This window comes from Drosophila arizonae, chromosome 5, assembly GCF_054131065.1.
Source record: "Drosophila arizonae isolate 15081-1271.41 chromosome 5, UAZ_ARI_1.0, whole genome shotgun sequence".
Taxonomy (NCBI): Eukaryota; Metazoa; Arthropoda; class Insecta; order Diptera; family Drosophilidae; genus Drosophila; species Drosophila arizonae.
The window spans coordinates 17,699,785-17,725,376 of NC_142925.1; the positions used below are offsets into that span (position 1 = coordinate 17,699,785).

Consider the following 25,592-nt stretch of genomic DNA (forward strand, 5'->3'; position numbering starts at 1 on the left):
TGTAATACATATAAATTAATATATAGAAAAATTAAAGAGGTACGTGTATAATAAAATGATAAAATTAAAAATAAGAATATAAATAAATTAAATAATTATGTAAAATATTACAAATTTAAAAAATTTATATAAAAAATAATAATATCAAAAATTAAATAAATAATATATATAAAAAATATAATAATAAAAATGTAAATTAATAAACATCATATTAATAAATAAAACATAAAAAATACATAAAATAAAAAAATATGTACTAAAATGAAAAAAATATATTTAGAATTAATCATAAGGTTAATAAATATAAAAAATGAAGAAATAATTAAATATTTACAATAAAAATATAATAATTTGTAAAATATTCATATATGTAAATAAATATAAATATAAATATATATTCAATAAAAAAAAAAATACAATATTTTACTGTCAGTGTAAATGTCAGTGAAAATATTAAACTACCTAAAAAAAAAGGAAAAGTGTAATATATTTTTTAAAGAATACATTTTTTAGTACAGTACTATGATGTTGGAAATAAATGTAATCATGCAGACCTGCAATGGATATACATATACATATATAAACTAATAAATTCTGTCTCGTCTTGCAGCTGGAGCTGAATTCACTCCGCTCTGAGAAGCAGCGCCTGCAGCGACGCAACGAGGAACTGCTGCGCAGTCAGCGCCAGACGCCGTCGCCACCCAGTCCGGGCGTCAAGAACGGCTCACCCGTGCAGTTTACGCCGCAGCGCATCAGTCCCGTTTCGCTGGAGAGCTTGGGCGCGCGCATGCGGAGCAGCTCCAGCTCGCCGAGCATCATACGACGCGATGTGGCCACGCAGGCAGCGGGCAAGGTGACAGCCACACGGGATGCGGCCGTGGGCGCCAAGCTGAGCGTACGGGATGTGGCCACGCAGCAGGCGGAGGCGATCTACTCACAGGCGGAGCTGAAGCAGAGGATCGAGCAGGCGATCGGCGAGCGGAGGCAGCAGCGGCTCAGGCAGCTCATTTCGGTGGGCACCCAGATGTATGTGCCGCAGCGCGAGCAGCGGGAGAAGGGCATGCAGACGGTGCCGGAGCGGCCGGTGCTCAAGCACAATGTGAGCATCAGTGCCAAGCCCGCGACGAGGGAGAGCTTCACCAGCTGCCAGCCGGAAGTGCGCAGCGTGGGCAGCTCGGAGCACCGCACCACGGACGTGCTCTGCGAGAAGTGTGCCATTACCAAGCGCAGCGTAAGCGTCAGCTGCGGCACCGAGGAGCCGCTGGAGAAGCCGAAGCCAGCTCAGCTGCTGCCGGGACGCAGCAACACCTTCAGTCTCGGCGAGCACGAACAGCTGGCGATCAAGCGTAAGGCCATCGGCTGTCAGACGCTCTCCACTCCAGTCCACTCGGCATCGAGTCAAACCACAACGGCCACAGTTCGCTCGACCGGAGCTCAGGTCATGCCGGAGCAGCAGCAGATGGCCACCCAATGCGCGCCCGTGGAGGCGACCAGCCGGCAGACGGACACCAACGGCCTGCAGCGACTCACACGCAGCAGCGTCAGGGCCGAGCAGCTGATGGCGCCACTCGTGCGACCCGCGACCTGCCACACCGGCAGCAACACCGAGCCGCCGCCGCTGCCCAAGCCGGAGCGCCTCACGGTTCACTCCGCCTGCAACACGGAGCAGGTGCGCAAGCGAGACGTCGGCTGTGGCGACATCGTCAAGCCGCACATTTCGATCGCCTGTGCGGCCAACTACTGTGATTCCTGCAAGGAGGCCATCCAGGTGCTGGCCAAGGATTTCTCGAAAGCGGAGACAAGCGACTTGGCTCCCGTCTCCCCAACAGCTGCAGCAGCTACGCCCACAGCTACTTCCTCCACCACTTCCACGGTGCGCCGCTCCTCATCGGCGGACTCTCGCATACCGCGCCCCAAACATCTCACTAGTCCCAGCCCGGTGCGCAAGCAGTTCCAGCGACAGAATACCTATACGTTGCCAACGGCCGCAGGAGCAGCAGCGACTCCCAAGAGTCCAAAGGCGGAAGGAAAAACGCTTCTGAGGTGAGTAAGAGGGATGGGGTAAGGGGTATGGGTAGGGGAAGGGGTAGAGGTAGAGTATGAGTAGAAGTAGGAGAATTCAATTAATTATACTCATTGAAGAGGGAAATGTGTAAGTAGGTTTAGTTCAATTCCTGTCCGTTCCCCCTATGTCTCACTCTCCTTCCGGCCCTTCGTTCATACATCTCGCCTTCCTCCTTTTTGTATGAAATCAAACATATTTGCAGCTGTTAACATCTACTCTCTCGTGCACCCTCTTATAGACTTTTTAAAAATTTCGATGGGCGTGGCAAATCGAAAATGTATTTTCCGATTCTCTCTTCTCGCGTAGGCGCACGGCCGAAAGCTTCTATAGTTTTGCTAAGTTATGAGCTATATAAACTTACCTATTGAGGGCGTGGTATATTGTAAAATTAAAAAGCTGGTACCGCAGTCAGTAACGTCCGGTTGCAACGTTCTTATTTGTTACTAATTGTTCGAGAGCAACAATAGTAATATGTATCGTTCCACTGTGCCGCAAGTTTCAGTGATTGCTCTCGCTCTCAAAAAAAAATATCTGTTTAGCCGCCGTAAATTTCGCTTAACAAAATATATTAACAAATTAACAAATAATTACCATTTAAATAGCTTTGTTCCACTTGGCTAGATTTTTCCGCCTAGCTACAACATTTGTTCCACTGTATCACACAAAAGCTTGCACTGCAAGCTTTTAGCCAAGTCACGAACCAAGCGCAGGCAAATGCTGGTCATGCGCACTGCAGGCAACGACTCCGATTCGGAGTCCGAATTCCCGAAATGTGGCAAGCCAGTCGCATTGACCTTCAGGCACAGTTTTCGTTTTTGCTTTGGCGCGTTTGCAGCTTCGCCTCGTTTATCGACTTTTTTGTTTATTGTTTGGCTTTTCGTTCTTCCCATGGTGTTCTCAATGTTTTCCGGGCTGAGCAGCTTCACCTGCTACCCGCTGGTGGTCAGCGGCTGCTCCGTGCTGCTCCTAACGTGTGTCGCCCTTGGCTCAAAGTTGTCAATATTTTCATTAACTTCATTTCTTTTCGTTCAATAGCTCGCTGCAGGAGAAGCCGCCGAGCGCTGCGCTGGACGCGTCGCCGGAGTCTCAGAGCTTTATCAAACAGCCGTCCAGTAAGTCAACCGCCACGTCCAAGGATCTGGACTTCACCCAAATGGGCGACGACGAGTTGATTGTGCGCGAGGAAAAGCGTGTCAGCATTAGCTGGTCGCGCGATGCCTCGCCAGCCCCGCTGATGACATCGTCTGCCACCACGACGACCAGCACCAAGTCCGCCTCGCCGGAGCAAGCGTCCAGCGATTCCAATGTGGAGCGCGAGATTTCGCAGGGCGCGCGCAAGAAGTCCAGCACGCCCCTCAAGTCTAGTCAGAGCGAGGGCTCCCAGGTGACCGTCATCGAGCGGAAGACAGAGGATGCGGAGCCCAACAGCACAAAGGAGGAGCGCCCGCCCACCAAGGCCCAGCTACATCAGCTCGCCCAGGCGCCAACGGAGCCCAGGCAAAAGTGAGTTCGGGAGTGGAGATGTACATTTTTATTATTTGATATACTTTTTTAGTTTTTTAATTTCTCTGTAAATATTTGTTATTTCTATTTATTATTATTAAAATTTAATTTTTTATTTTTTTTATATCTAAATAATTTTTATTATTTTTTATTTATTTATTTTTAGTTATTTTTTATTTCTAATTTGTTAATTTATAAATATTTTTTGTTTCATTGTTATTTATTATATTTTTATATTCTTGTTTTATTTATTTATTATTTTGTATAATTAATTTTTGATATATAAATTATTTGTATTATTTTTAGCTATTTATTTTTCTTTTATTTTTATTTATTTTTATTTTTATTAATCTCGCAATAATTTAATTTATAAATATTTGTATATATTTTTTGTTGTATTATTATTATTATTTTATTTTTAAATCATTATTTTGTATATATCAAAATTATGTTTTATGTATTTTTTTTTTTATTTACAATTTATTTAATTGCTCTATTAATTATTAATATTGTCTTGTAACATTGTATGTATATACTTATATATTTCTATTCGCCCGCAGATCTGAGTTGGCCAAGGAGCTGAAGGAGGCCCTCAAAGTGATCAATGATTCGCTGCTGAAGAAGCTGGGCTCTCGGCCAATCACTTCGTTCAGCCTGAAGGCATCCAAGGCCACCATTAGCGACCACTGGTTCCGCATATCCAGCACGGCCACATCCAATCCCCACGAGGTGGAGGACTACTTGGACTACTTTGAATCTCTGTCGGTGCCACTTTTGGAGTACTGTGTCAATCTCTCCGATAGCAATGTGAGCAGGATTATTCCAGTCCGACCTTAACTCAAATATTAATATAATATCCCTCTCCTCCCTCAGGGCAACACGGCCATGCACTATGCGGTCTCGCATGGCAACTTTGACGTCGTATCCATACTGCTGGATTCCAAGGTTTGCAATGTAAACCAAATGAATAACGCGGGATACACGTGCGTCATGCTCGTCTCGTTGGCCAAGCTGAAGCAAGCGGCGCATCGGACAGTCGTGGAGCGACTGTTTCAGATGGCCGATGTCAACATACGAGCCAAGAAGGTAGGTAAAGGCCTGTCACCGGGTCGATTGGCACTGCATCACTCATACGGTACTATTGATTGTTCCACCCACTAACTCACCTCATGCCCGATCCTTTGTCCCAAAACGAACTCTTGCAGCACTGCCAAACCGCATTGATGCTAGCTGTGTCGCATGGTAACAGCGACATGGTCGAAATGCTGCTCGAGGCCGGCGCCGATATCAACATCCAGGATGAGGATGGCAGCACGGCGCTGATGTGCGCCGCCGAGCACGGCCGTGTGGATATTGTGAAGCATTTGTTGTCGCAGCCGGAATGCGATTCACTGGTTCAGGATGTGGTGAGTATTCAATGTCTGCTCTCAGCAATTCCTTTGCTCAACCACTTCCCACTTGATTCCCATGCAGGATGGCAGCACGGCCTTCAAGATCGCCTGGCAGGCCGGACATCGCGACGTTGGCTTGCTGCTGTACGTGCACGAGCAGATGCTGCGCAGCAAGCTGCCCAATCGTGGGGAGCCCGTACGCAAGTCTCTGCCCTTGCCCGCGCGCCCCAAGCAGCCAAAGTGAGGCGCAGCGGCTGGGCCGGGCAGCCATTTTTGTATTAGCGGCCAAAATGTCGAACAAAACGTTAGTGGTAAGATTTTGAATTAGCATTTCGTAGCGCTGCCTAGGGAAAGTAGCTAAAAAACCATTCCATATCGGTCAAGCATAACTGTAAAACCAACAAACAAAATTGTTCATAATTTAGCTAATAGTTAACACTCACACAAACAAATGAAAGGCGCAAACAATACTTTTTAATATTAATTTTAAGTCGTATTTAATTTATTCTCTTATTAATTTTGTTTAATGTCTAAAAAGCTCACAGCTGAAAATAATATATGCAAGAGTTACATAAGTAAATCTAAGTTTTATAATTATGCAACTAAAATCAAGTGGAAAATTGTCAAAACTTAATAACAAATATTAACTAAAGTATACAATAATTTACAATTTCTCTTAAGAAAATACTAAATATATGAAAAAAATAAAAATAAATAAATAAAAATAAAAAATCCACATTAACCTGGGCTACATACAGTAGCAGCCATAAAGCAACCATATCAGCAAACGACAATGCGAAAAACGAAAAGAGGACAACTTTAACAAAACACAATTGTAAACAATAAATTAAAATGTAATTAAATTATTTTTGCAGAGCTACTTACAATAAAATTAAAAATATATATCTATGTATAAAAATACAAATGTGGTTGATAAATAAATATTTATGGGAGTTTTAGCTACCCGAGCGTAGCAACAATTTAGTCAGAAAGTATACGTCTATTCAAATCTAATGCGGCATATTGTATTTAATAGTATATATATATCTGTATATGTATTCATTTGACGATCAACTATTTTAGAGCATTTTAAATAAATAAAATTTATGTTATGTTTAGTTTGTGCTCTCTTTTTTCACGGATATTAACTTGAATTCGGATTTTATAGAAAAGGGGTTTCGAATTGTTATTTTATTTTATTTTATTTTATATTACTATTGCTTCAGTTCCACAGGGAATTTCTTCGATATTTATTATTTTGGTAATTTATTTAAATATTCACTTCAAGCTTTCTAAACCTTCAAATTATTTTTATTTTATTTTATTTTATTTTTATTTTTTATATGTATGATACTCGTTTATGCCTTTGAAACTTTTAGTTTTTGTTTTCTACATATTTATAATATATATATATATATTTGTATTATTATTATTATTATTTTTTTTTTTCAAATATATTTTAATCGAAGTTATTTGTTTTACTAGTCATTCGAATATCCTAAAAAATTTGAATGTTATTTAATACTTTTTGCTTTTGTTTTGTCTTTATTTTTGAAACTATAATTTGACTTTTTAAATATCTTATTCTTTAATCCCAGTTAATTATCTGAATACTTTCATATATTTTCATATTTCGATACTGTCGTTAATAGTTAAAACTCTCCAACCATTTTTAATATAAATATCATTTGATTTCCTAAATTCATCTACTCCTTATATAGCTATTTCATTTATTTAATATTATATATTATATCCACTGTTTACTTTTAAATATCATTAAGCGTTTGCTAATATGCTTTTATTTTTCATTTGATCGTCATATCTTCCTTCATTTCCTTTACTTGGACTTCTTCAAGTCCAACTAAACTTTATTCACATTTTAAATTCATTATTCGTAGTCACACTCGATTTTAGACCGCACGCTCCTCCAGCCCGGGCTCGACCACGCCCAGAGGCGTCAGCTGCAGCGCGATGCCGTCCTGCAGGCTGACCAGAGGGCGTCTCGAGTTCAGACTGAACTCGAATTCCAGCAGCAGCAGAGCGAGTGCCACGCGCAGCTTCAGCTCTGCAAATTGCATTCCAATGCAGTTCCGCACCCCGGAGCCAAAGCCGAACCAGGTGCTCTGCTCCTTGAAGGAGTCGCGCGGACTGCCCCAGCGCTCGGGCTTGAATCGGTCCGGCTCCGGGTAATACTCGGGATCGTTGTGTATGGCGTGCGTCGGGATGATCACGAATATCTCCTTGGCTAGCGTGTACTTCATGTGATCCGGCACCGTGTAGTCGTTGAGGCAGCGTCGCATTATGTACGGCGTGATGGGATGCATCCGGAGCGTCTCGAGTATGACGTGGCCCATTAGCGTCAGGGATTGCACACACTCGTAGCTGAGCTGGTTCTGGTGCTTGGCCATGACCTCCTTCAGTTCCTGGCGCAACTCGCGCTGCACCTCCGGGTTGAGCGCCAGCTCGTAGAGAGCGAGGGACAACGTATTGGCGGTTTGCTCGTATCCGGCCTTGAGGAAGACGAATGCATGGGCGGCCAGCTCGTGCTGCAGATGCGCCTTCAGCTCCTTGTCGGCCTCGTACTCGTGCGTGGTCAGCTCCACGGCCTTGATATCCAGCAGCAGCTGCAGATAGTCCTGTCGCCGCTCCCCCGCCGCCTCCCGCTGCGCCACAATGTCCTCGAGCAGGCTCAGAAAGTAGTCCTCGGCCGCCTTAGGCGTTTGACGCAGCCGCAGCTTCCGACAGACGTTGGGAAAGCGTATCATCAGCAGATTCATCAGATAGCCGTGCTTGCGTGTGCTCAGTGCCAGCTCCGTCATCTGCTCAAACTCGTCCAGCGAGTACTTCTGCCGCTGCTCGGCGTTCACGCCGAACACACAGCTGGCCAGGGCCGAGAGCACGTAGCGTCGCATTAGCTTCTGTATGTGGAGCGTCGAGTGGGACTGCTTCATCAGCGTGCTGCTGACCGTTAGCAGCAGCTGCTCCGCCTCCTGGTAGAGGCTGTCATAGAGCCAGGCCATGCGGTCCCGCTCGAAGCAGGGATCGAGCTTCTGGCGCATCTCCTTCCACTTGTTGCCCCGCAAGCCGTACAGATCGCCCGACAGTGGATCCGACTTCTGATTGCAGTAAATGCCGCGATCATTGAAATTCCAGAAATTCTTGATCATGATCTGCCGTATCAGCTCGCGATCAAGGGCCAGAGCACGCGGCTGCAGCAGCGCATAGAATCCGCAGAACGGGCCGCTGCCCTTGAACTTGTTGTAGATGCTCGTATAGTGGGCGACCTTCATGTCGTCGGTGCTGAGGGACTGCGTGGCGAGCTGCTTGATGATGGGCCAGAGCTTCTTCGGCCTCTCGTGCGGTATGTCCAGATAGCGCCAGTAGTCGCGCTGATAACGCGCGGCCATGACGAGCAGTATCAGCAGACAGAGCACGATTAGGCCTAATATCATGAAAATTATCCACATGTCAGCCATTTTCATGTTTTCTGCGCTTTGAGCTCTGCACGGCAATTAGCGATCCGCAAATACATATAGACACGCACTATACACAGCTATAATCAGATACATATATATGTATATACATACATATATGTATATTATATCACAATATCACAATTTTGGCCAGTGACTCTTTTCGGGGCCGGAAGCCGTATCCGTCAATGATCTAATGCGAGTCGCGGACGCGTTCTCAGCGACAAGCTGAATCTGTTACGTTCATTACCAAAGCGCGCCGTTCGACTGAGTGCAATTGAGTAAAACATATTTACGATACGCTCCGCGCCGTAGCGAGCTTTTCATTTGTGAGGAGGGAATGGGGGGAGTGAGTGTTGGGGCCTGGAGTGCGCTACACTACAGCCATTGCTGCTTATGGCCTGACTTGGCTTAAATGCGCTGCGAGTGGGCGTTCGAGTGAGGCCAGTCTCAATAGCAGTCGCAATGTGAGTAAGTCCGGGTGTAGGATGAATCCATGAGTCGAGCATGAGAAAAAATAAATAAAAATAAAAATATAATAAACCACAAATAATCTAGCTCAGCGCACTTGTCGCTCAGTGTAGGGCATTTCGTCAGTCTGTGCGACAGCGCGGACAGAAATCAATTTAAAGTTCATTTTCGTTTGTTATCAGCTTCATTGTACACCTTTTATTTTGTTGCTTTTGTTATAGATAAAAGAGCAGTTGTTACCTTTGGAAATTTCGCTTTGAGGTGGGGTTATCTCAATTAAAAGTCGAGCAATAAACTAATTGCACCGAGTCAAATAGCTATTTGATGACGATGAGCAAAGCCAAATAAATGCTAAAATTTTGCTTATCGACTCGAAGAATGTCCATTCCTTAGTATTTACTTATTTATAATGTAATTTAACTTTAGTCATGTCATTTTAGCTGCATTTTACAAATCTTTAGATTAATCTGAGTAAACTTATTCGAGTGCTCTTCAAAAATTACTCTCTAGAAATTACTCGCGATGTACTTGTTCAGGTGACCTGCTGAATTTAACATTCAATTAGCGCTTTAATGCTACAACAAAAGCAAAGGAGATGAACGACTAAGAGGTATCCTATACTATATTTAGTAAAATTAGGTAAAATAATTTGGGATTTCTAAAATTATGAAATAAATATATTTATCTAATTTATTCATTCTTAACAAAATAGTTTTGAATGTTTAAAAATATACCCTACTCACTGTTATAAAAATTCATATAGATGTCGCCAACAAAAATAAACAATATAGAAATTTATTTTAGTTCATTTACTGCCATTATTGTTGTGTTATCCGCACTTGAAATCTAATCAAATGTCAAAATAAAATGCGACAAAAAGTAAATACTGGCAGCGTTGCCGGATCACTGTAGGTAAATATAACAATTGTGTGTACTTAAATGACTTAACATACATATATCACAGTGAGCCAAAAAACTTTGCCTCACCTGGCCAACTTATCGCACCGGCTCTCCGTATCTACGCAACGTATAGACCGCGTAGCTTAACTGCCTCATAGAGCTTGTATACATTATTCACAGGAGTCGGACTTGCATCGTGAGTAATCAGATATGAAGCTAGCAGAGCTTGCTTCGCTTTTGATGAGCATTCCTAGCCTAGCATTCCATATTAGCGTAACGTTTATATTGCTGCTTGTAAATTCGAAAAAATGTAAGATAAATGATTATTAAGTGTTTTTATACCCTGAACCCATTTTCAATGGGAAATCAGGGTATAATGGTTTTGTTGAAATGTATGTAACAGGGAGAAGGAGGCGTGGCAGACCCCACAAAGTATATATATTCTTGATCAGGGTGACGAGCTGAGTTGATTTGGCCCTGTCCGTCTGTCTGTCCGTCTGTCCGTCTGTCCGTCTGTCCGTCTGTCCGTCTGTCCGTATGTATGAACGCGTCGATTTCCGAAGATATAAGAGCTAGAGACTTCAAATTTTTTTTAAAATGTCCGTAATTACAGCGCGCATATCAAGTTTATCATTAAAATTCGATAACTCATCCCGATCTTTTTTTATCGATAAAAAACCTTATCGAAAACCAGTTATAAAATTATATCTTCTACACCTTTATTGCTAGAGTCTCCAAATTTTTAATGTATGCTTACATGCAATTTATACAATTTCGGTTTTTGTTAAAATTTACCCCCCACCCTTAAATTCTGCCCCTCACCCTCACTTTTGTAAAAAGCGTATTTCAAATACTAGAGACTTGTGCTTTGGCAATTACATGCATATCCATGTTATAATCATAATCTAAAAGTTTCATGAAGATCGTACGTCCATAAAAAAAGTTATTAAACAATTAAGTTCTCATAGTAAGCGCACACTGCAGCCCATGCGTGTTTATGCGTGGGTGCTTGTGTGTGTATGTGTTTGTGTATGTGTGTGTATGTGTTTGTGTATGTGTGTGTGTATGTGTATGTGTGTGTATGCGTTTGTGTATGTATGCGTGTGTGTGTATGTATGCCTGTGTGTGCGTACGTGCCTGTGTGTGTGTGTGTGCGTGTTTCTTGTGTAAGCTGAAAGACGCGAAAAATTATTGAAATATCTATTGCTCCAAGGGTTCAGGGGATCTCGTAGTCGAGCAGTCTCGACTAGAGCTTTCTTACTTGTTTTCTTTTAATTTTTTTTTTTATTTTTTATTTTTTTTATTAATGAAATGGTATATTTTTACAATATTTCAAAATATTACTTATTACTATTACTATTACAGTTTTGATATTTTTATAGTTAATTGACAATTTTGATTTCATTTATTTATCTAAGATTGTTAGATAGATAATTAAAAAGAATCCGTTTGCTGTCCCTAAGACTCAATAAATAGCCAAATCGGATTTTATTTCAACTGTGAGTCAATCACCAAGCAGCTCCATACTAAAAGCAAACCCAAACCACTTTTGTTAAGTAAGACTAAAAAAGTTTTTTCCACTACTTGCCACAAGATGGCGCTGCTAACTCATTAATATGTCTGGCTAGTTAGCCAACTTTAACAAAAAACAAGTAAGAAAGCTCTAGTCGAGACTGCTCGACTACGAGATCCCCTGAACCCTTGGAGCAATAGATATTTCAATAATTTTTCGCGTCTTTCAGCTTACACAAGAAACACGCACACACACACACACAGGCACGTACGCACACACAGGCATACATACACACACACGCATACATACACAAACGCATACACACACATACACATACACACACACATACACAAACACATACACACACATACACAAACACATACACACACAAGCACCCACGCATAAACACGCATGGGCTGCAGTGTGCGCTTACTATGAGAACTTAATTGTTTAATAACTTTTTTTATGGACGTACGATCTTCATGAAACTTTTAGATTATGATTATAACATGGATATGCATGTAATTGCCAAAGCACAAGTCTCTAGTATTTGAAATACGCTTTTTACAAAAGTGAGGGTGAGGGGCAGAATTTAAGGGTGGGGGGTAAATTTTAACAAAAACCGAAATTGTATAAATTGCATGTAAGCATACATTAAAAATTTGGAGACTCTAGCAATAAAGGTGTAGAAGATATAATTTTATAACTGGTTTTCGATAAGGTTTTTTATCGATAAAAAAAGATCGGGATGAGTTATCGAATTTTAATGATAAACTTGATATGCGCGCTGTAATTACGGACATTTTAAAAAAAATTTGAAGTCTCTAGCTCTTATATCTTCGGAAATCGACGCGTTCATACATACGGACAGACGGACAGACGGACAGACGGACAGACGGACAGACGGACAGACGGACAGACGGACAGACAGACGGACAGGGCCAAATCAACTCAGCTCGTCACCCTGATCAAGAATATATATACTTTGTGGGGTCTGCCACGCCTCCTTCTCCCTGTTACATACATTTCAACAAAACCATTATACCCTGATTTCCCATTGAAAATGGGTTCAGGGTATAAAAAAAAATAAATAAATAAAACAAAAACAAAACAAAACAAAACAAAAAAAAATAAAAAGCTTCAAAATGTCTACTGATAACACTTAAGAATAAAATAAAAATAAAATGAGTAAGCATTGACTTCCCTGAAGGTGGGCCAAAGTAGTGATCGTTGTGTGTGACCAGTAATACTTCACGCGATACCATAATACAAATCATTGTGACAATAGAGATAGCGAGTTATAAAGCCGTGCAGGCAACCATTTGAGTTCAGTGGTGTACGAGCATTTGCTTACACTACACGCACTGAGTTTAATTTTGAAGAACAGCAAATTTCTGTGATCATTATGGGTGTCTTCACCTTACTACTTACTTACTTACTTACTGCGCTAATAGCAGTGATCGGGTATCTGTTCATACGACTGTATCAACGCATGCACTATTGGCAGAGAAAGGGCATTCCCTGCGAGGAACCCAGCCTTCTAATGGGAAGCATGAAGGGCGTTGAAAGTGAGCGAGCGTTTATAGATATTTGGACGCATCATTACAACAAGTTCAAAGGAACTGGACCTTTTGCGGGCTTTTACTGGTTCCAACGTCCAGCTGCATTTGTATTGGAACCTTTCCTAGTGAAGCACGTTCTGATAAAGGACTTCAATAAGTTTTCCGATCGAGGATTCTTTAGCAACCCCGAGGATGACCCACTTTCTGGGCAGCTATTTCTGCTCGATGGCCATAAATGGAGATCTATGAGGAATAAGCTTTCATCCACCTTTACGTCTGGCAAAATGAAGTACATGTTTCCCACGGTAGTGAAGATAAGCCACGAGTTCATCAAGGTCTTTGGAGATATGGTAGACAGGTCTCCGGTGATTGAGGTGAGAGAGCTGATGGCTCGATTTACCACGGATGTTATCGGTAATGTCGCCTTTGGCATTGAGTGCAACAGTCTTAAGGATCCTGAAGCGGAATTCCGCGTTATGGGTCGCAAATCTCTATCTGATAGACGCCATGGTTTAGTGGGAACCGCAATAACGTCTAGTTTTCCAAAGTTTGCAAAACGGTTACATTTGAAAGCGACAGCGGAACACATCGAACAGTTCTTCATGAAAATCGTTAGAGAAACTGTTGACTTCAGAGAGAAAAACAATATTCGTCGCAACGATTTCATGGACCAACTGATTGACTTGAAAAATAATCGATTGCTAAAGACCGAAACAGGAGAGGACACGAGTCTGACAATTGAGGAGATAGCTGCTCAGACCTTCCTGTTCTTTGCTGCTGGATTTGAAACTTCTTCAACGACAATGGGCTTTGCCCTGTATGAGCTGGCCCAGAATGTGGAAATACAGAACCGATTGAGGCAGGAGTGCAAAGAGGTTCTAGCCAAGCATAATGGAGATCTTACCTATGAGTGTATCAAAGATATGCAGTATTTGAACCAGGTCATATCGGGTAAGCAAGAGAGTAAATTATATAATAGTTTTGTTAAATATAATAAATTTTGTTTGTTTTTTTTTTTTTTTTCAGAAACCTTGCGACTATACACGGTTCTTCCAGTTCTCAATCGGGAGGCCCTAGAGGATTTTGTTGTACCTGGATATCCGAATTATGTGATCAAGAAGGGCATGGCTGTTGTTATACCTGCCGGTCCTATGCATCGCGATGAAAAGCTATATCCGGAACCGAATCGCTTCAACCCAGATAATTTCGAGCCAGAAAAAGTGAAGAACCGTGAATCTGTGGAGTGGCTTCCCTTTGGAGATGGACCACGAAATTGCATTGGAAAGCGATTCGGAGAAATGCAGGCTCGCATTGGTCTCGCAATGCTTATTCAGCAGTTTAAGTTTTCAGTGTGCGATAAGACAACGATACCGATTAAATATGACAAAAAAACCTTCATAGTAGCCAGCGAGGGCGGCATTTACCTGAAGGTCGAGCGAGTCTAAAAAGTGTGGTCACAAATTTATTTATAATAGTAAAAATTGCTTAAATGACTTTGGCAATAAATAAAATGTATAGGAAGCAATGGACTAAATGGATAAGTGAATGTCTTCAAGCAAACATAGACACAAAAATTTAAATTCTATTTAGTAATTGATCACTTATTATAGTCATAAATATATCAAAACATTATTTATTTCTATTAGACCCAGGGTCACATGTAACACTTAAATAAAACAATAAAATTATTGTACTATAGATAATAAACTTATTCATACATTTCCATTATTGATAATTTTGGCTAATCGCAGTAAAAATACTTCAAAAACTACTAAAATTTTGTACTGTCATGCAGACTATGAAAGCTTCTATCTGCCGATAAAAAGAGACCCGCGTTCAGTCTGGCTCTCAGTATGCCACGAATGCTTATCGGCGACGGAAACGACCATGGCTTTCGGAATTATTCTACTTACGGCAGTTGTTGCCCTCTTGGGCTACCTCTTCTTGCGAATGAACCAACGGATGCACCATTGGGAGAATGCAGGAATTCCCTGCGAGAAACCTAACATTATCGTGGGATGCTTAAGGGGCGTGCAAACTAAGCGAGCTTTCCTGGACATTTGGATGCAGTACTATAAGAAATTCAAAGGAACTGGACCATTTGCAGGCTTTTACTGGTTCCAACGTCCAGCTGCATTTGTATTGGAACCTTTCCTAGTGAAGCACGTTCTGATAAAGGACTTCAATAAATTCACTGATCGAGGATTCTTTAGCAACCCCGAGGATGACCCACTTTCTGGGCAGCTATTTCTACTCGATGGCCATAAATGGAGATCTATGAGGAATAAGCTTTCATCCACCTTTACGTCTGGCAAAATGAAGTACATGTTTCCCACGGTAGTGAAGATAAGCCACGAGTTTGTCGAGGTCTTTGGAGATATGGCAGACAAGTCTTCGGTGGTTGAGGTGAAAGAGCTGCTGGCTCGGTTTACCACGGATGTTATCGGTAGTGTCGCCTTTGGCATTGAGTGCTGCAGTCTTAAGGATCCTGAAGCTGAGTTCCGTGTCATGGGACGTAGGGCTGATCTGCGTCATGGCAACCTGGGAATTGCGCTTCTCAATAGTTTTCCGAATTTTTCACGACGAATGCATATGAAACTGACACCAGAACACATCGAAAAATTCTTTATGAGAATCGTTAGAGAAACTGTTGACTTCAGAGAGAAAAACAATATTCGTCGCAACGATTTCATGGACCAACTGATTGACTTGAAAAATAATCGATTGCTAAAGACCGAAACAGGAGAGGACACGAGTCTGACAATTGAGGAGATAGCTGCTCAGACCTTCCTGTTCTTTGCTGCTGGATTTGAAACTTCTTCAACGACAATGGGCTTTGCCCTGTATGAGCTGGCCCAGAATGTGGAAATACAGAACCGATTGAGGCAGGAGTGCAAAGAGGTTCTAGCCAAGCAAAATGAAGTACATGTTTCCCACGGTAGTGAAGATAAGCCACGAGTTCATCAAGGTCTTTGGAGATATGGTAGACAGGTCTCCGGTGATTGAGGTGAGAGAGCTGATGGCTCGATTTACCACGGATGTTATCGGTAATGTCGCCTTTGGCATTGAGTGCAACAGTCTTAAGGATCCTGAAGCGGAATTCCGCGTTATGGGTCGCAAATCTCTATCTGATAGACGCCATGGTTTAGTGGGAACCGCAATAACGTCTAGTTTTCCAAAGTTTGCAAAACGGTTACATTTGAAAGCGACAGCGGAACACATCGAACAGTTCTTCATAAAAATCGTTAGAGAAACTGTTGACTTCAGAGAGAAAAACAATATTCGTCGCAACGATTTCATGGACCAACTGATTGACTTGAAAAATAATCGATTGCTAAAGACCGAAACAGGAGAGGACACGAGTCTGACAATTGAGGAGATAGCTGCTCAGACCTTCCTGTTCTTTGCTGCTGGATTTGAAACTTCTTCAACGACAATGGGCTTTGCCCTGTATGAGCTGGCCCAGAATGTGGAAATACAGAACCGATTGAGGCAGGAGTGCAAAGAGGTTCTAGCCAAGCATAATGGAGATCTTACCTATGAGTGTATCAAAGATATGCAGTATTTGAACCAGGTCATATCGGGTAAGCAAGAGAGTAAATTATATAATAGTTTTGTTAAATATAATAAATTTTGTTTGTTTTTTATACCCTGAACCCATTGAAAATGGGAAATCAGGGTATAATGGTTTTGTGAAAAAGTATGTAACGGGCAGAAGGAGGCGTGGCAGACCCCACAAAGTATATATATTCTTGATCAGCGTGACGAGCTGAGTCGATATAGCCCTGTCCGTCTGTCCGTCCGTCCGTATGAGTGCGTCGATCTCAGAAGTTATAAGAGCTAGAGAGCTGAAATTTGGCATGCATATTCGTGAGTACCATACGCAGTACGAGTTTGCTTTATTTTTTCGATAAATCGTCCGATAAATTTTTTATCGAGAATAATCGAAAAATTGATTTTGTTTTTTTAGCCTAATTTGAACATTTTTAGACCTGGAGTCTTCAAATTTGTGTTGTATATAAAGTTAATAGATACAAAGATTTTGTAATTTACAGATTTTGGATACCACGCCCCCTTCTCCCCCAATTTGTAAAAAACGCATTTCAAGTACTAGAGACTTGGGCTTTGGAATGTACACACATATTTACCATATGATTACACTCTGAAAGTTTCATTAAGATCATATGTTTACAAAAGAAATTATTCGACAAATAAATTCTCATAATATTGCCCACACTGCAGCGCAGCCCAAGCGCAGTCGCTGCTTACTGCGCAGTTAGCAGAGCGCAGGCTTATGCGTGCGTGTGGATGCATCTGTATGTATGTGTGCATAAAAGAAGTGCAGAATGATTAGAATATCAGCTTGGAGGGTTCAGGGTATCTCCTAGTCGAGCAGTCTCGACTAGAGTCTTCTTACTTGTTTTTTTTTTTTTTCAGAAACCTTGCGACTATACACGGTTCTTCCAGTTCTCAATCGGGAGGCCCTAGAGGATTTTGTTGTACCTGGATATCCGAATTATGTGATCAAGAAGGGCATGGCTGTTGTTATACCTGCCGGTCCTATGCATCGCGATGAAAAGCTATATCCGGAACCGAATCGCTTCAACCCAGATAATTTCGAGCCAGAAAAAGTGAAGAACCGTGAATCTGTGGAGTGGCTTCCCTTTGGAGATGGACCACGAAATTGCATTGGAAAGCGATTCGGAGAAATGCAGGCTCGCATTGGTCTCGCAATGCTTATTCAGCAGTTTAAGTTTTCAGTGTGCGATAAGACAACGATACCGATTAAATATGACAAAAAAACCTTCATAGTAGCCAGCGAGGGCGGCATTTACCTGAAGGTCGAGCGAGTCTAAAAAGTGTGGTCACAAATTTATTTATAATAGTAAAAATTGCTTAAATGACTTTGGCAATAAATAAAATGTATAGGAAGCAATGGACTAAATGGATAAGTGAATGTCTTCAAGCAAAAATAGACACAAAAATGTAAATTCTATTTAGTAATTGATCACTTATTATAGTCATAAATATATCAAAACATTATTTATTTCTATTAGACCCAGGGTCACATGTAACACTTAAATAAAACAATAAAATTATTGTACTATAGATAATAAACTTATTCATACATTTCCATTATTGATAATTTTGGCTAATCGCAGTAAAAATACTTCAAAAACTACTAAAATTTTGTACTGTCATGCAGACTATGAAAGCTTCTATCTGCCGATAAAAAGAGACCCGCGTTCAGTCTGGCTCTCAGTATGCCACGAATGCTTATCGGCGACGGAAACGACCATGGCTTTCGGAATTATTCTACTTACGGCAGTTGTTGCCCTCTTGGGCTACCTCTTCTTGCGAATGAACCAACGGATGCACCATTGGGAGAATGCAGGAATTCCCTGCGAGAAACCTAACATTATCGTGGGATGCTTAAGGGGCGTGCAAACTAAGCGAGCTTTCCTGGACATTTGGATGCAGTACTATAAGAAATTCAAAGGAACTGGACCATTTGCAGGCTTTTACTGGTTCCAACGTCCAGCTGCATTTGTATTGGAACCTTTCCTAGTGAAGCACGTTCTGATAAAGGACTTCAATAAATTCACTGATCGAGGATTCTTTAGCAACCCCGAGGATGACCCACTTTCTGGGCAGCTATTTCTACTCGATGGCCATAAATGGAGATCTATGAGGAATAAGCTTTCATCCACCTTTACGTCTGGCAAAATGAAGTACATGTTTCCCACGGTAGTGAAGATAAGCCACGAGTTTGTCGAGGTCTTTGGAGATATGGCAGACAAGTCTTCGGTGGTTGAGGTGAAAGAGCTGCTGGCTCGGTTTACCACGGATGTTATCGGTAGTGTCGCCTTTGGCATTGAGTGCTGCAGTCTTAAGGATCCTGAAGCTGAGTTCCGTGTCATGGGACGTAGGGCAGTGACTGATCTGCGTCATGGCAACCTGGGAATTGCGCTTCTCAATAGTTTTCCGAATTTTTCACGACGAATGCATATGAAACTGACACCAGAACACATCGAAAAATTCTTTATGAGAATCGTTAGAGAAACTGTTGACTTCAGAGAGAAAAACAATATTCGTCGCAACGATTTCATGGACCAACTGATTGACTTGAAAAATAATCGATTGCTAAAGACCGAAACAGGAGAGGACACGAGTCTGACAATTGAGGAGATAGCTGCTCAGACCTTCCTGTTCTTTGCTGCTGGATTTGAAACTTCTTCAACGACAATGGGCTTTGCCCTGTATGAGCTGGCCCAGAATGTGGAAATACAGAACCGATTGAGGCAGGAGTGCAAAGAGGTTCTAGCCAAGCATAATGGAGATCTTACCTATGAGTGTATCAAAGATATGCAGTATTTGAACCAGGTCATATCGGGTAAGCAAGAGAGTAAATTATATAATAGCTTTGTTAAATATAATAAATTGTGTTTGTTTTTTTTTTTTTTTTTTTTTTTTCAGAAACCTTGCGACTATACACGATTCTTCCAGTTCTCAATCGGGAGGCCCTAGAGGATTTTGTGGTACCTGGATATCCGAATTATGTGATCAAGAAGGGTATGACAGTTATCATACCGTCTGCAGCTATGCATCGTGATGAGAAGCTATATCCGGAACCGAATCGCTTCAACCCAGATAATTTTGAACCGGAAAAAGTGAAGAACCGTGACTCTGTGGAGTGGCTTCCCTTCGGAGATGGTCCACGAAATTGCATTGGAAAGCGATTCGGAGAAATGCAGGCTCGCATTGGTCTTGCAATGCTTATTCAGCAGTTTAAGTTTTCAGTGTGCGATAAGACAACGATACCCATTAAATACGACAAAAAAAGCTTTTTGATAGCTAGCGAGGGCGGCATTTACCTGAAAGTAGAGCGAGTTTAAGCAGCAGGTTTGGCAGCGAAAGCATTTTGTTCAAAGTAAAATATTTTTGTAGAAATTATAAAAGACATACATGTGAACTTCTTGGTGTATTAAGTGTAGTAGGCCAATAAGAGACTAAAGGGAATGGTATTATGGTTAACTATCGATGTTTTTGTTTTGTATTTTTATTATTATTTATATTTTTACATTTACTATATAAATTATATATATAATTTCTGCATGGCAGTCGGCTTTTTAATTTGTTAATTCTACATATATAAAATAAAATGTACATAAATATAAAAAAATTTTGCAACTCAAAATCCTAACAGCTCCCACTGTACGATTGGCAGTGCGTACAATACAACACACCCAGAGCGCAATCAATAATAGATAAGCACCCGGATTTATGCCGTTTGATAATTAGTATTATACAATGGGTGCAGCATGAAATATTTATATTTAATACAATATATATAAATATTAAATATGATATAAACAATATCAAACAAGTAAGAAAGCTCCAGTCGAGACTGCTCGACTAGGAGATACCCTGAACCCTCCAAGCTGATATTCTAATCATTCTGCACTTCTTTTATGCACACATACATACACATGCATCCACACGCACGCATAAGCCTGCGCTCTGCTAACTGCGCAGTAAGCAGCGACTGCGCTTGGGCTGCGCTGCAATGTGGGCAATATTATGAGAATTTATTTGTTGAATAATTTCTTTTGTAGACATACGATCTTAATGAAACTTTCAGAGCGTAATCATATGGTGAATATGTGTGCACATTCCAAAGCCCAAGTCTCTAGTATTTGAAATGCGTTTTTTACAAATTGGGGGAGAAGGGGGCGTGGTATCCAAAATCTGTAAATTACAAAATCTTTGTATCGATTAACTTTATATACAACGCAAATTTGAAGACTCCATCTCTAAAAATGTTCAAATTAGGCTAAAAAAACAAAATCAATTTTTCGATTATTCTCGATAAAAAAGTTATCGGACAATTTATCGAAAAAATAAAGCAAACTCGTACTGCGTATGGTACTCACGAGTATGCATGCCAAATTTCAGCTCTCTAGCTCTTATAACTTATGAGATCGACGCACTCATACGGACGGACGGACGGACGGACGGACAGACGGACAGGGCTATATCGACTCAGCTCGTCGCGCTGATCAAGAATATATATACTTTGTGGGGTCTGACACGCCTCCTTCTGCCCGTTACATACTTTTTCACAAAACCATTATACCCTGATTTCCCATTTTCAATGGGTTCAGGGTATAAAAATATTTGCATTATATATATCACAAGCATGTATAAGATTACAATTGATATACTTGAATAAAAAAGCTTTTACTGTCGGAATTCTATTTTTGCTACCCGTATTTGGTATTGTAATGTACACAATGAAAGCTTCGAACGGGCATTTAATATGAAAACGCAGCTTTGTTGCTCTCAGTTTATCGTGAGTGCTAGCTTGCAACGGGCACGACCATGGCTATCGGAATTTTATTACTTACGGCAGTGATTGCCCTCTTGGGCTATCTGTATTTGCGAATGCATCGCAATATGCAGCACTGGCAAAATGCGGGCATTCCCTGCGAGGAGCCCCACATTCTGATGGGCAACCTGAAGGGCATGCAGACTGAACGATCATTTCTGGACATTTGGATGCAGTACTATAGGAAATTCAAAGGAACTGGACCTTTTGCCGGATTCTATTGGTTCCAGCGTCCAGCTGCATTTATTTTGGAACCCTTTCTGGTGAAGCACATTCTGATAAAGGACTTTAATAAGTTCACTGATCGAGGCTTCTTTAGCAACCCCGAGGATGACCCACTTTCTGGGCAGCTTTTCCTATTAGATGGCCATAAATGGAGATCTATGAGGAATAAGCTCTCATCCACATTTACGTCTGGCAAAATGAAGTACATGTTTCCCACGGTGGTGAAGATAAGCCACGAGTTCGTCGAGGTCTTTGGAGATATGGTAGACAAGTCTTCGGTGATTGAGGTGAGAGAGCTGCTGGCTCGGTTTACCACGGATGTTATCGGTAGTGTCGCCTTTGGCATTGAGTGCAGCAGTCTTAAGGATCCTGAAGCTGAGTTCCGTGTCATGGGTCGTAGTGCCTTAACCGATCAGCGCCATGGAGCCCTGGGAATTGCGATCCTCAATAGTTTTCCGAATTTTTCTCGACGAATGCATTTGAAAATGACACCAGATCACATCGAAAAATTCTTTATGAGAATCGTCAGAGAAACTGTTGACTTCAGGGAAAAAAACAATATTCGTCGCAATGATTTTATGGACCAGTTGATTGACTTAAAAAATAATCGATTGATGAAGTCCGAAACAGGAGAGGATACGAGTCTGACAATTGAGGAGATCGCTGCTCAGGCTTTTGTCTTTTTTGCTGCTGGATTTGAAACTTCTTCGACGACAATGGGCTTCGTCCTCTATGAACTAGCCCAGAATGTTGATATACAGGATCGATTGAGGGAGGAGTGCAAAGAAGTTCTATCCAGGTACAATGGGGATCTTACCTACGAGTGTATTAGGGATATGCAGTACTTGAACCAGGTCATATCGGGTAAGCAAGACTGTAATATAACTAAATAGTTAATAATAAATTTGACTTCTTTTTAGAAACCTTGCGACTATACACGGTTCTTCCAGTTCTCAATCGGGAGTGCCTAGAGGATTTTGTGGTACCTGGATATCCGAATTATGTGATCAAGAAGGGTATGACAATTCTCATACCGTCTGCAGCTATGCATCGTGATGAGAAGCTGTATCCGGAACCGAATCGCTTCAACCCAGATAACTTTGAGCCGGAAAAAGTGAAGAACCGCGACTCTGTGGAGTGGCTTCCCTTCGGAGATGGACCACGAAATTGCATTGGAATGCGATTTGGAGAAATGCAGGCTCGCATTGGTCTTGCAATGCTTATTAAGCACTTTAAGTTTTCAGTGTGCGATAAGACAACGATTCCCATTAAATATAACAGGAAGACCTTCCTGGTGGGAAGCGAGTCTGGCATTTACCTGAATGTAGAGCGAGTGTAATGACGCAAGAGTAGTAAATCACACTTGCTGATTTTTGTTTTGTTTTAGGCATAATGGTAGTATATTTTATAATTATATAGCAATTTTAGAATATGATCCGAGCTAAATACATTCTTATTAAAATAACATGCATGATGTCACTTTTACAATTGTATAAAACTGCGTCGTATCATAACAAACATTTTTTATTGCTTATAAACATATGATTATTTATTTAATTTTTTTTTTTATTGTCATTGTGTGGAATTTTAAGCATCTACAGTAGCTAAAGTTCATTCACAATTTGTATGCGAAGTGGGAGAGAATGAATAAGAGCTTTTAAGAGCTTTACTCTCGCTCTCTCGCTTTGCCTCTTTATTCCGCTCATTCTCTCTCGCTCTGATCGTTAGAACGTTTCGTCTATTTGATTTCAGTATCAACATTCATGTTAAACCAGTTTGGCTGCTAAATTTAGTATTACGTTTGTTTTGTTTTTATCAATCGTGAGTGTTTAGAGAAAAGTTTAAAAAGAGGCAAAAACTATAAAAATAGATGATCGGTAAAATAAATAACTAGATAACTAGAAATTTTAACCGTAGCTTCTAGCTCAATGGCTCCAACTGCAGCCGGAATTCCTTGGGATGCAGCAGGAATGAGTGATTCTTGAATTGCATCGGCTGCGGGGTGTCGGGCGCTAGGCTAAAGCGAAAATTGCGTATCAGCGTGATGAGACCCACGGCCAGCTTCATGCGGCCGAATCGCATGCCAATGCAGATGCGAGGCCCCTGGCCGAAGGGCAGGTAGGCGCAGGTGGGCCGCTGCTGTATGGCCTCCTCGGTGAAGCGCTCAGGCTGAAACTCTTCCGGTTCCGGGTAATAGGTCGCATCATGATGGATGGAATAGACGGGTATGACCAGCTGAGATCCAGCTGGTAAATAGTGCTTGGGATAGTTGGGCACCTCAAAGTGTGCATTGACACGGCGCAGGTGCTCCGAGGCAACGGGATACATGCGAAGGGTTTCTGCGAGATGGTCGAGTGATGATGGAGATAATGGCATCGAATTTTCCTTTCCCCTCTACTTACCCGACATCACCTGCTCGAGGTATTTCATCTTCTGCATGGCCTCGTAGGTGAGTTCTCCGTTCTCTCCGTAGTTGGCAATGACCTCCTCAATCTCCTCCCTCAGCTGGCACTGAATGTCCTCATGCCGCGCCAGCTCGTACAGGGCTAGGACTAGAGCTGTGGCCGTCGTCTCGAAGCCCGCCACAATGAAGACGTACATCTGGGCGGCGATCTCGTTGATGGTCAGGCCCTCGGCTGTGTCGCCCCGCTCGTATTTCTGCTTCATCTCCACCATGATGTCAACGAGATCGTTGCGCTTAATGTTGTGCGCCTCCCGGTGGCTGATGGTGTCCTTGACCAGCCGCATGTAGAAGGCCTCCACGTCGGCTGGCGTCCGCTTGATGTGCAGCTTGAGGCTGAGCTCGGGAAAGAATAAGCAGAACAGGTAGTCGATGCGCTTCTTCAGCATCGCGTTCAGGCCCATCTGCACAAAGGGCGCCTTGGCGTCGCGCAAACTGTTGCACTCCAGGCCGAAGATGGCGCTGCCAATGGTGTCCATCGTGTAGCAGGCCAGCAGCTTGGTCACCTCCAAGGCGGCAACGTGTCCGCCACACCGCTCATGCACCGCACTGGACAGCTCGCGGGCAATGCGCAGCATCGATGGGAACATCAGCTTCATCTTTGCTCCGCTGAAGATGGGCGTTAGGCGTGGCCGCAGATTGTGCCACCTGGGACCGTCGATGGCAAAGAGATGCGCCGAGAGAGGATCGTCCTGTTCATTGTAGAACAGGCCTCGGCTGTCAAAGTTGCTGAAGTCCTTGATGAAGATCTGCTTCAACAGATCCATATCCGTAACCACATACAAGGGCTTCATGAAGAAATATATGCCGAACAGCGGACCAGAGTCCTTGTACTTCACATAGAGCTTCTGCAGCATTTGCGAGGTGTGCTGAGTGATTCGCCAGCCGAAAACATTGCCAAACACTGGCCGGGGATCCTCATGCGCAATGCCACGTCGTTTGAAATAGGAGAAACAGTGCCGCATCCACAGATAGAACGCGACCAGGACGCATGCGATGAGCGAAATTGTGGCGGACATATCAGTTGGAAGAAATAGTTTAGACTAGGTAGCAGAGCTATAACTCTGTGGCATTTATAGCGCCTGCTCCGGCACGTTTAGGAGGTCAGGATCTCCATATAAGTTTATGGTGTTGGCCACTGGGTTCAGCTAAAATTCTTTATACATTATGCTCGGCTAGCTAAACACTCAAATCGAGCGAGTTTTTACATAGGCACAACTAATTTTATTAGGAAAATATTTGTAAATAGAAAACTTTGAACTTAAGTTATCAAAAGACTTGAGATACATAAACAAAAATTCTTTATGGTAATAAGCTATAAGCAAACAAGTATGCATGCTCTTGTCAGTAGTGGACGACTAGAAAATACCCTGACCAGTACTTTAATGTGTGCGCTTGGATATGAGTTCTGGTTATGGGTTGCTATGTAAAAGCAGTTACGATCGACCTCGGTTCCATATGCATTTTTTAAATGAAACTTTTAAAAACTAATTTGATGCATTTGCTAAAGCAGACCCTCTACAGTTTTAAGCCCATATGCCATTTCTTAATGAGATTGTCAGAAAGTAATTTGATGCATTTGCTAAAGCAAACGCCTCTACAATTCAAAGTATATATGCACTCTATGTGAATATACATA

At 41.9% G+C, this 25,592-nt stretch overlaps 7 protein-coding genes across 12 annotated transcripts in view; 5 read left to right on the forward strand and 2 right to left on the reverse strand.

Moving 5' to 3' along the window:
• The window catches only part of Kank (KN motif and ankyrin repeat domain-containing protein 2 kank), a 45,225-nt gene extending 39,148 nt beyond the window's left edge, over positions 1 to 6,077 (forward strand). For all 4 annotated transcript variants that reach the window (XM_018012866.2, XM_018012863.2, XM_089471956.1 and 1 more), the window contains 6 exons: positions 611 to 2,043; positions 3,101 to 3,568; positions 4,129 to 4,375; positions 4,442 to 4,654; positions 4,774 to 4,974; positions 5,042 to 6,077. In XM_018012866.2, coding sequence (XP_017868355.1) covers positions 611 to 2,043; positions 3,101 to 3,568; positions 4,129 to 4,375; positions 4,442 to 4,654; positions 4,774 to 4,974; positions 5,042 to 5,203 — 2,724 coding nt within the window. In that variant the 3' untranslated portion in view covers positions 5,204 to 6,077. The remainder of the gene's footprint in view (positions 1 to 610; positions 2,044 to 3,100; positions 3,569 to 4,128; positions 4,376 to 4,441; positions 4,655 to 4,773; positions 4,975 to 5,041) is intronic.
• Cyp317a1 (Cytochrome P450 317a1) lies at positions 5,454 to 8,929 on the reverse strand. The gene has a single exon (XM_018012599.2). The coding sequence runs from the start codon at positions 8,439 to 8,441 to the stop codon at positions 6,870 to 6,872; it is 1,572 nt and encodes a 523-aa protein (XP_017868088.1). The 5' UTR covers positions 8,442 to 8,929; the 3' UTR covers positions 5,454 to 6,869.
• A 3,704-nt stretch (positions 8,930 to 12,633) lies between these two features.
• Positions 12,634 to 14,419, forward strand: LOC108614975 (putative cytochrome P450 6a21). Its single transcript, XM_089471876.1, has 2 exons — positions 12,634 to 13,829; positions 13,905 to 14,419. The coding sequence occupies exons 1-2, from the start codon at positions 12,722 to 12,724 to the stop codon at positions 14,321 to 14,323; spliced, it is 1,527 nt and encodes a 508-aa protein (XP_089328002.1). The 5' UTR covers positions 12,634 to 12,721; the 3' UTR covers positions 14,324 to 14,419.
• A 280-nt stretch (positions 14,420 to 14,699) lies between these two features.
• Positions 14,700 to 17,830, forward strand: LOC108614976 (putative cytochrome P450 6a21). Of its 3 annotated transcripts, none has more exons than XM_089471878.1 (3): positions 14,700 to 15,779; positions 16,387 to 16,462; positions 17,316 to 17,830. In XM_089471878.1, the coding sequence occupies exons 1-3, from the start codon at positions 14,766 to 14,768 to the stop codon at positions 17,732 to 17,734; spliced, it is 1,509 nt and encodes a 502-aa protein (XP_089328004.1). In that variant the 5' UTR covers positions 14,700 to 14,765; the 3' UTR covers positions 17,735 to 17,830. The 3 variants fall into 3 exon arrangements, with proteins under 3 accessions (XP_089328004.1, XP_089328005.1, XP_089328003.1); XM_089471879.1 differs by having other exon boundaries at positions 14,700 to 15,284; positions 15,886 to 16,462; XM_089471877.1 differs by having other exon boundaries at positions 14,700 to 15,245; positions 15,847 to 16,462.
• A 281-nt stretch (positions 17,831 to 18,111) lies between these two features.
• Positions 18,112 to 19,999, forward strand: LOC149268593 (putative cytochrome P450 6a21). The gene is made up of 2 exons (XM_089471874.1): positions 18,112 to 19,272; positions 19,356 to 19,999. The coding sequence occupies exons 1-2, from the start codon at positions 18,177 to 18,179 to the stop codon at positions 19,772 to 19,774; spliced, it is 1,515 nt and encodes a 504-aa protein (XP_089328000.1). The 5' UTR covers positions 18,112 to 18,176; the 3' UTR covers positions 19,775 to 19,999.
• A 1,211-nt stretch (positions 20,000 to 21,210) lies between these two features.
• On the forward strand, positions 21,211 to 22,957 carry LOC108616995 (putative cytochrome P450 6a21). Its single transcript, XM_018012601.2, has 2 exons — positions 21,211 to 22,356; positions 22,413 to 22,957. Exons 1-2 carry the CDS (start codon positions 21,261 to 21,263, stop codon positions 22,829 to 22,831), a joined length of 1,515 nt encoding a protein of 504 aa, XP_017868090.2. The 5' UTR covers positions 21,211 to 21,260; the 3' UTR covers positions 22,832 to 22,957.
• LOC108616997 (putative cytochrome P450 6a23) lies at positions 21,504 to 25,438 on the reverse strand. Its single transcript, XM_018012604.2, has 2 exons — positions 23,895 to 25,438; positions 21,504 to 23,831 (listed from the first exon to the last, which is right to left on the reverse strand). Exons 1-2 carry the CDS (start codon positions 24,970 to 24,972, stop codon positions 23,413 to 23,415), a joined length of 1,497 nt encoding a protein of 498 aa, XP_017868093.1. The 5' UTR covers positions 24,973 to 25,438; the 3' UTR covers positions 21,504 to 23,412.
• Positions 25,439 to 25,592: the final 154 nt, after the last annotated feature.

What these genes read in the sequence shown, in the direction of transcription:
- Cyp317a1 (XM_018012599.2), bottom strand. Translation starts at nt 8,441, where the DNA reads ATGAAAATGGCTGACATGTGGATAATTTTCATGATATTAGGCCTAATC.
- LOC108614975 (XM_089471876.1), top strand. Translation starts at nt 12,722, where the DNA reads ATGGGTGTCTTCACCTTACTACTTACTTACTTACTTACTGCGCTAATA. An exon ending in TTTGAACCAGGTCATATCGG is followed by an intron (nt 13,830 to 13,904) that starts GTAAGCAAGAGA and finishes TTTTTTTTTCAG; the next exon opens with AAACCTTGCGACTATACACG.
- LOC108614976 (XM_089471879.1), top strand. Translation starts at nt 14,766, where the DNA reads ATGGCTTTCGGAATTATTCTACTTACGGCAGTTGTTGCCCTCTTGGGC. An exon ending in ACAAGTCTTCGGTGGTTGAG is followed by an intron (nt 15,285 to 15,885) that starts GTGAAAGAGCTG and finishes CCGGTGATTGAG; the next exon opens with GTGAGAGAGCTGATGGCTCG. An exon ending in TTTGAACCAGGTCATATCGG is followed by an intron (nt 16,463 to 17,315) that starts GTAAGCAAGAGA and finishes TTTTTTTTTCAG; the next exon opens with AAACCTTGCGACTATACACG.
- LOC149268593 (XM_089471874.1), top strand. Translation starts at nt 18,177, where the DNA reads ATGGCTTTCGGAATTATTCTACTTACGGCAGTTGTTGCCCTCTTGGGC. An exon ending in TTTGAACCAGGTCATATCGG is followed by an intron (nt 19,273 to 19,355) that starts GTAAGCAAGAGA and finishes TTTTTTTTTCAG; the next exon opens with AAACCTTGCGACTATACACG.
- LOC108616995 (XM_018012601.2), top strand. Translation starts at nt 21,261, where the DNA reads ATGGCTATCGGAATTTTATTACTTACGGCAGTGATTGCCCTCTTGGGC. An exon ending in CTTGAACCAGGTCATATCGG is followed by an intron (nt 22,357 to 22,412) that starts GTAAGCAAGACT and finishes ACTTCTTTTTAG; the next exon opens with AAACCTTGCGACTATACACG.
- LOC108616997 (XM_018012604.2), bottom strand. Translation starts at nt 24,972, where the DNA reads ATGTCCGCCACAATTTCGCTCATCGCATGCGTCCTGGTCGCGTTCTAT. An exon ending in CCTCGAGCAGGTGATGTCGG is followed by an intron (nt 23,832 to 23,894) that starts GTAAGTAGAGGG and finishes ACCATCTCGCAG; the next exon opens with AAACCCTTCGCATGTATCCC.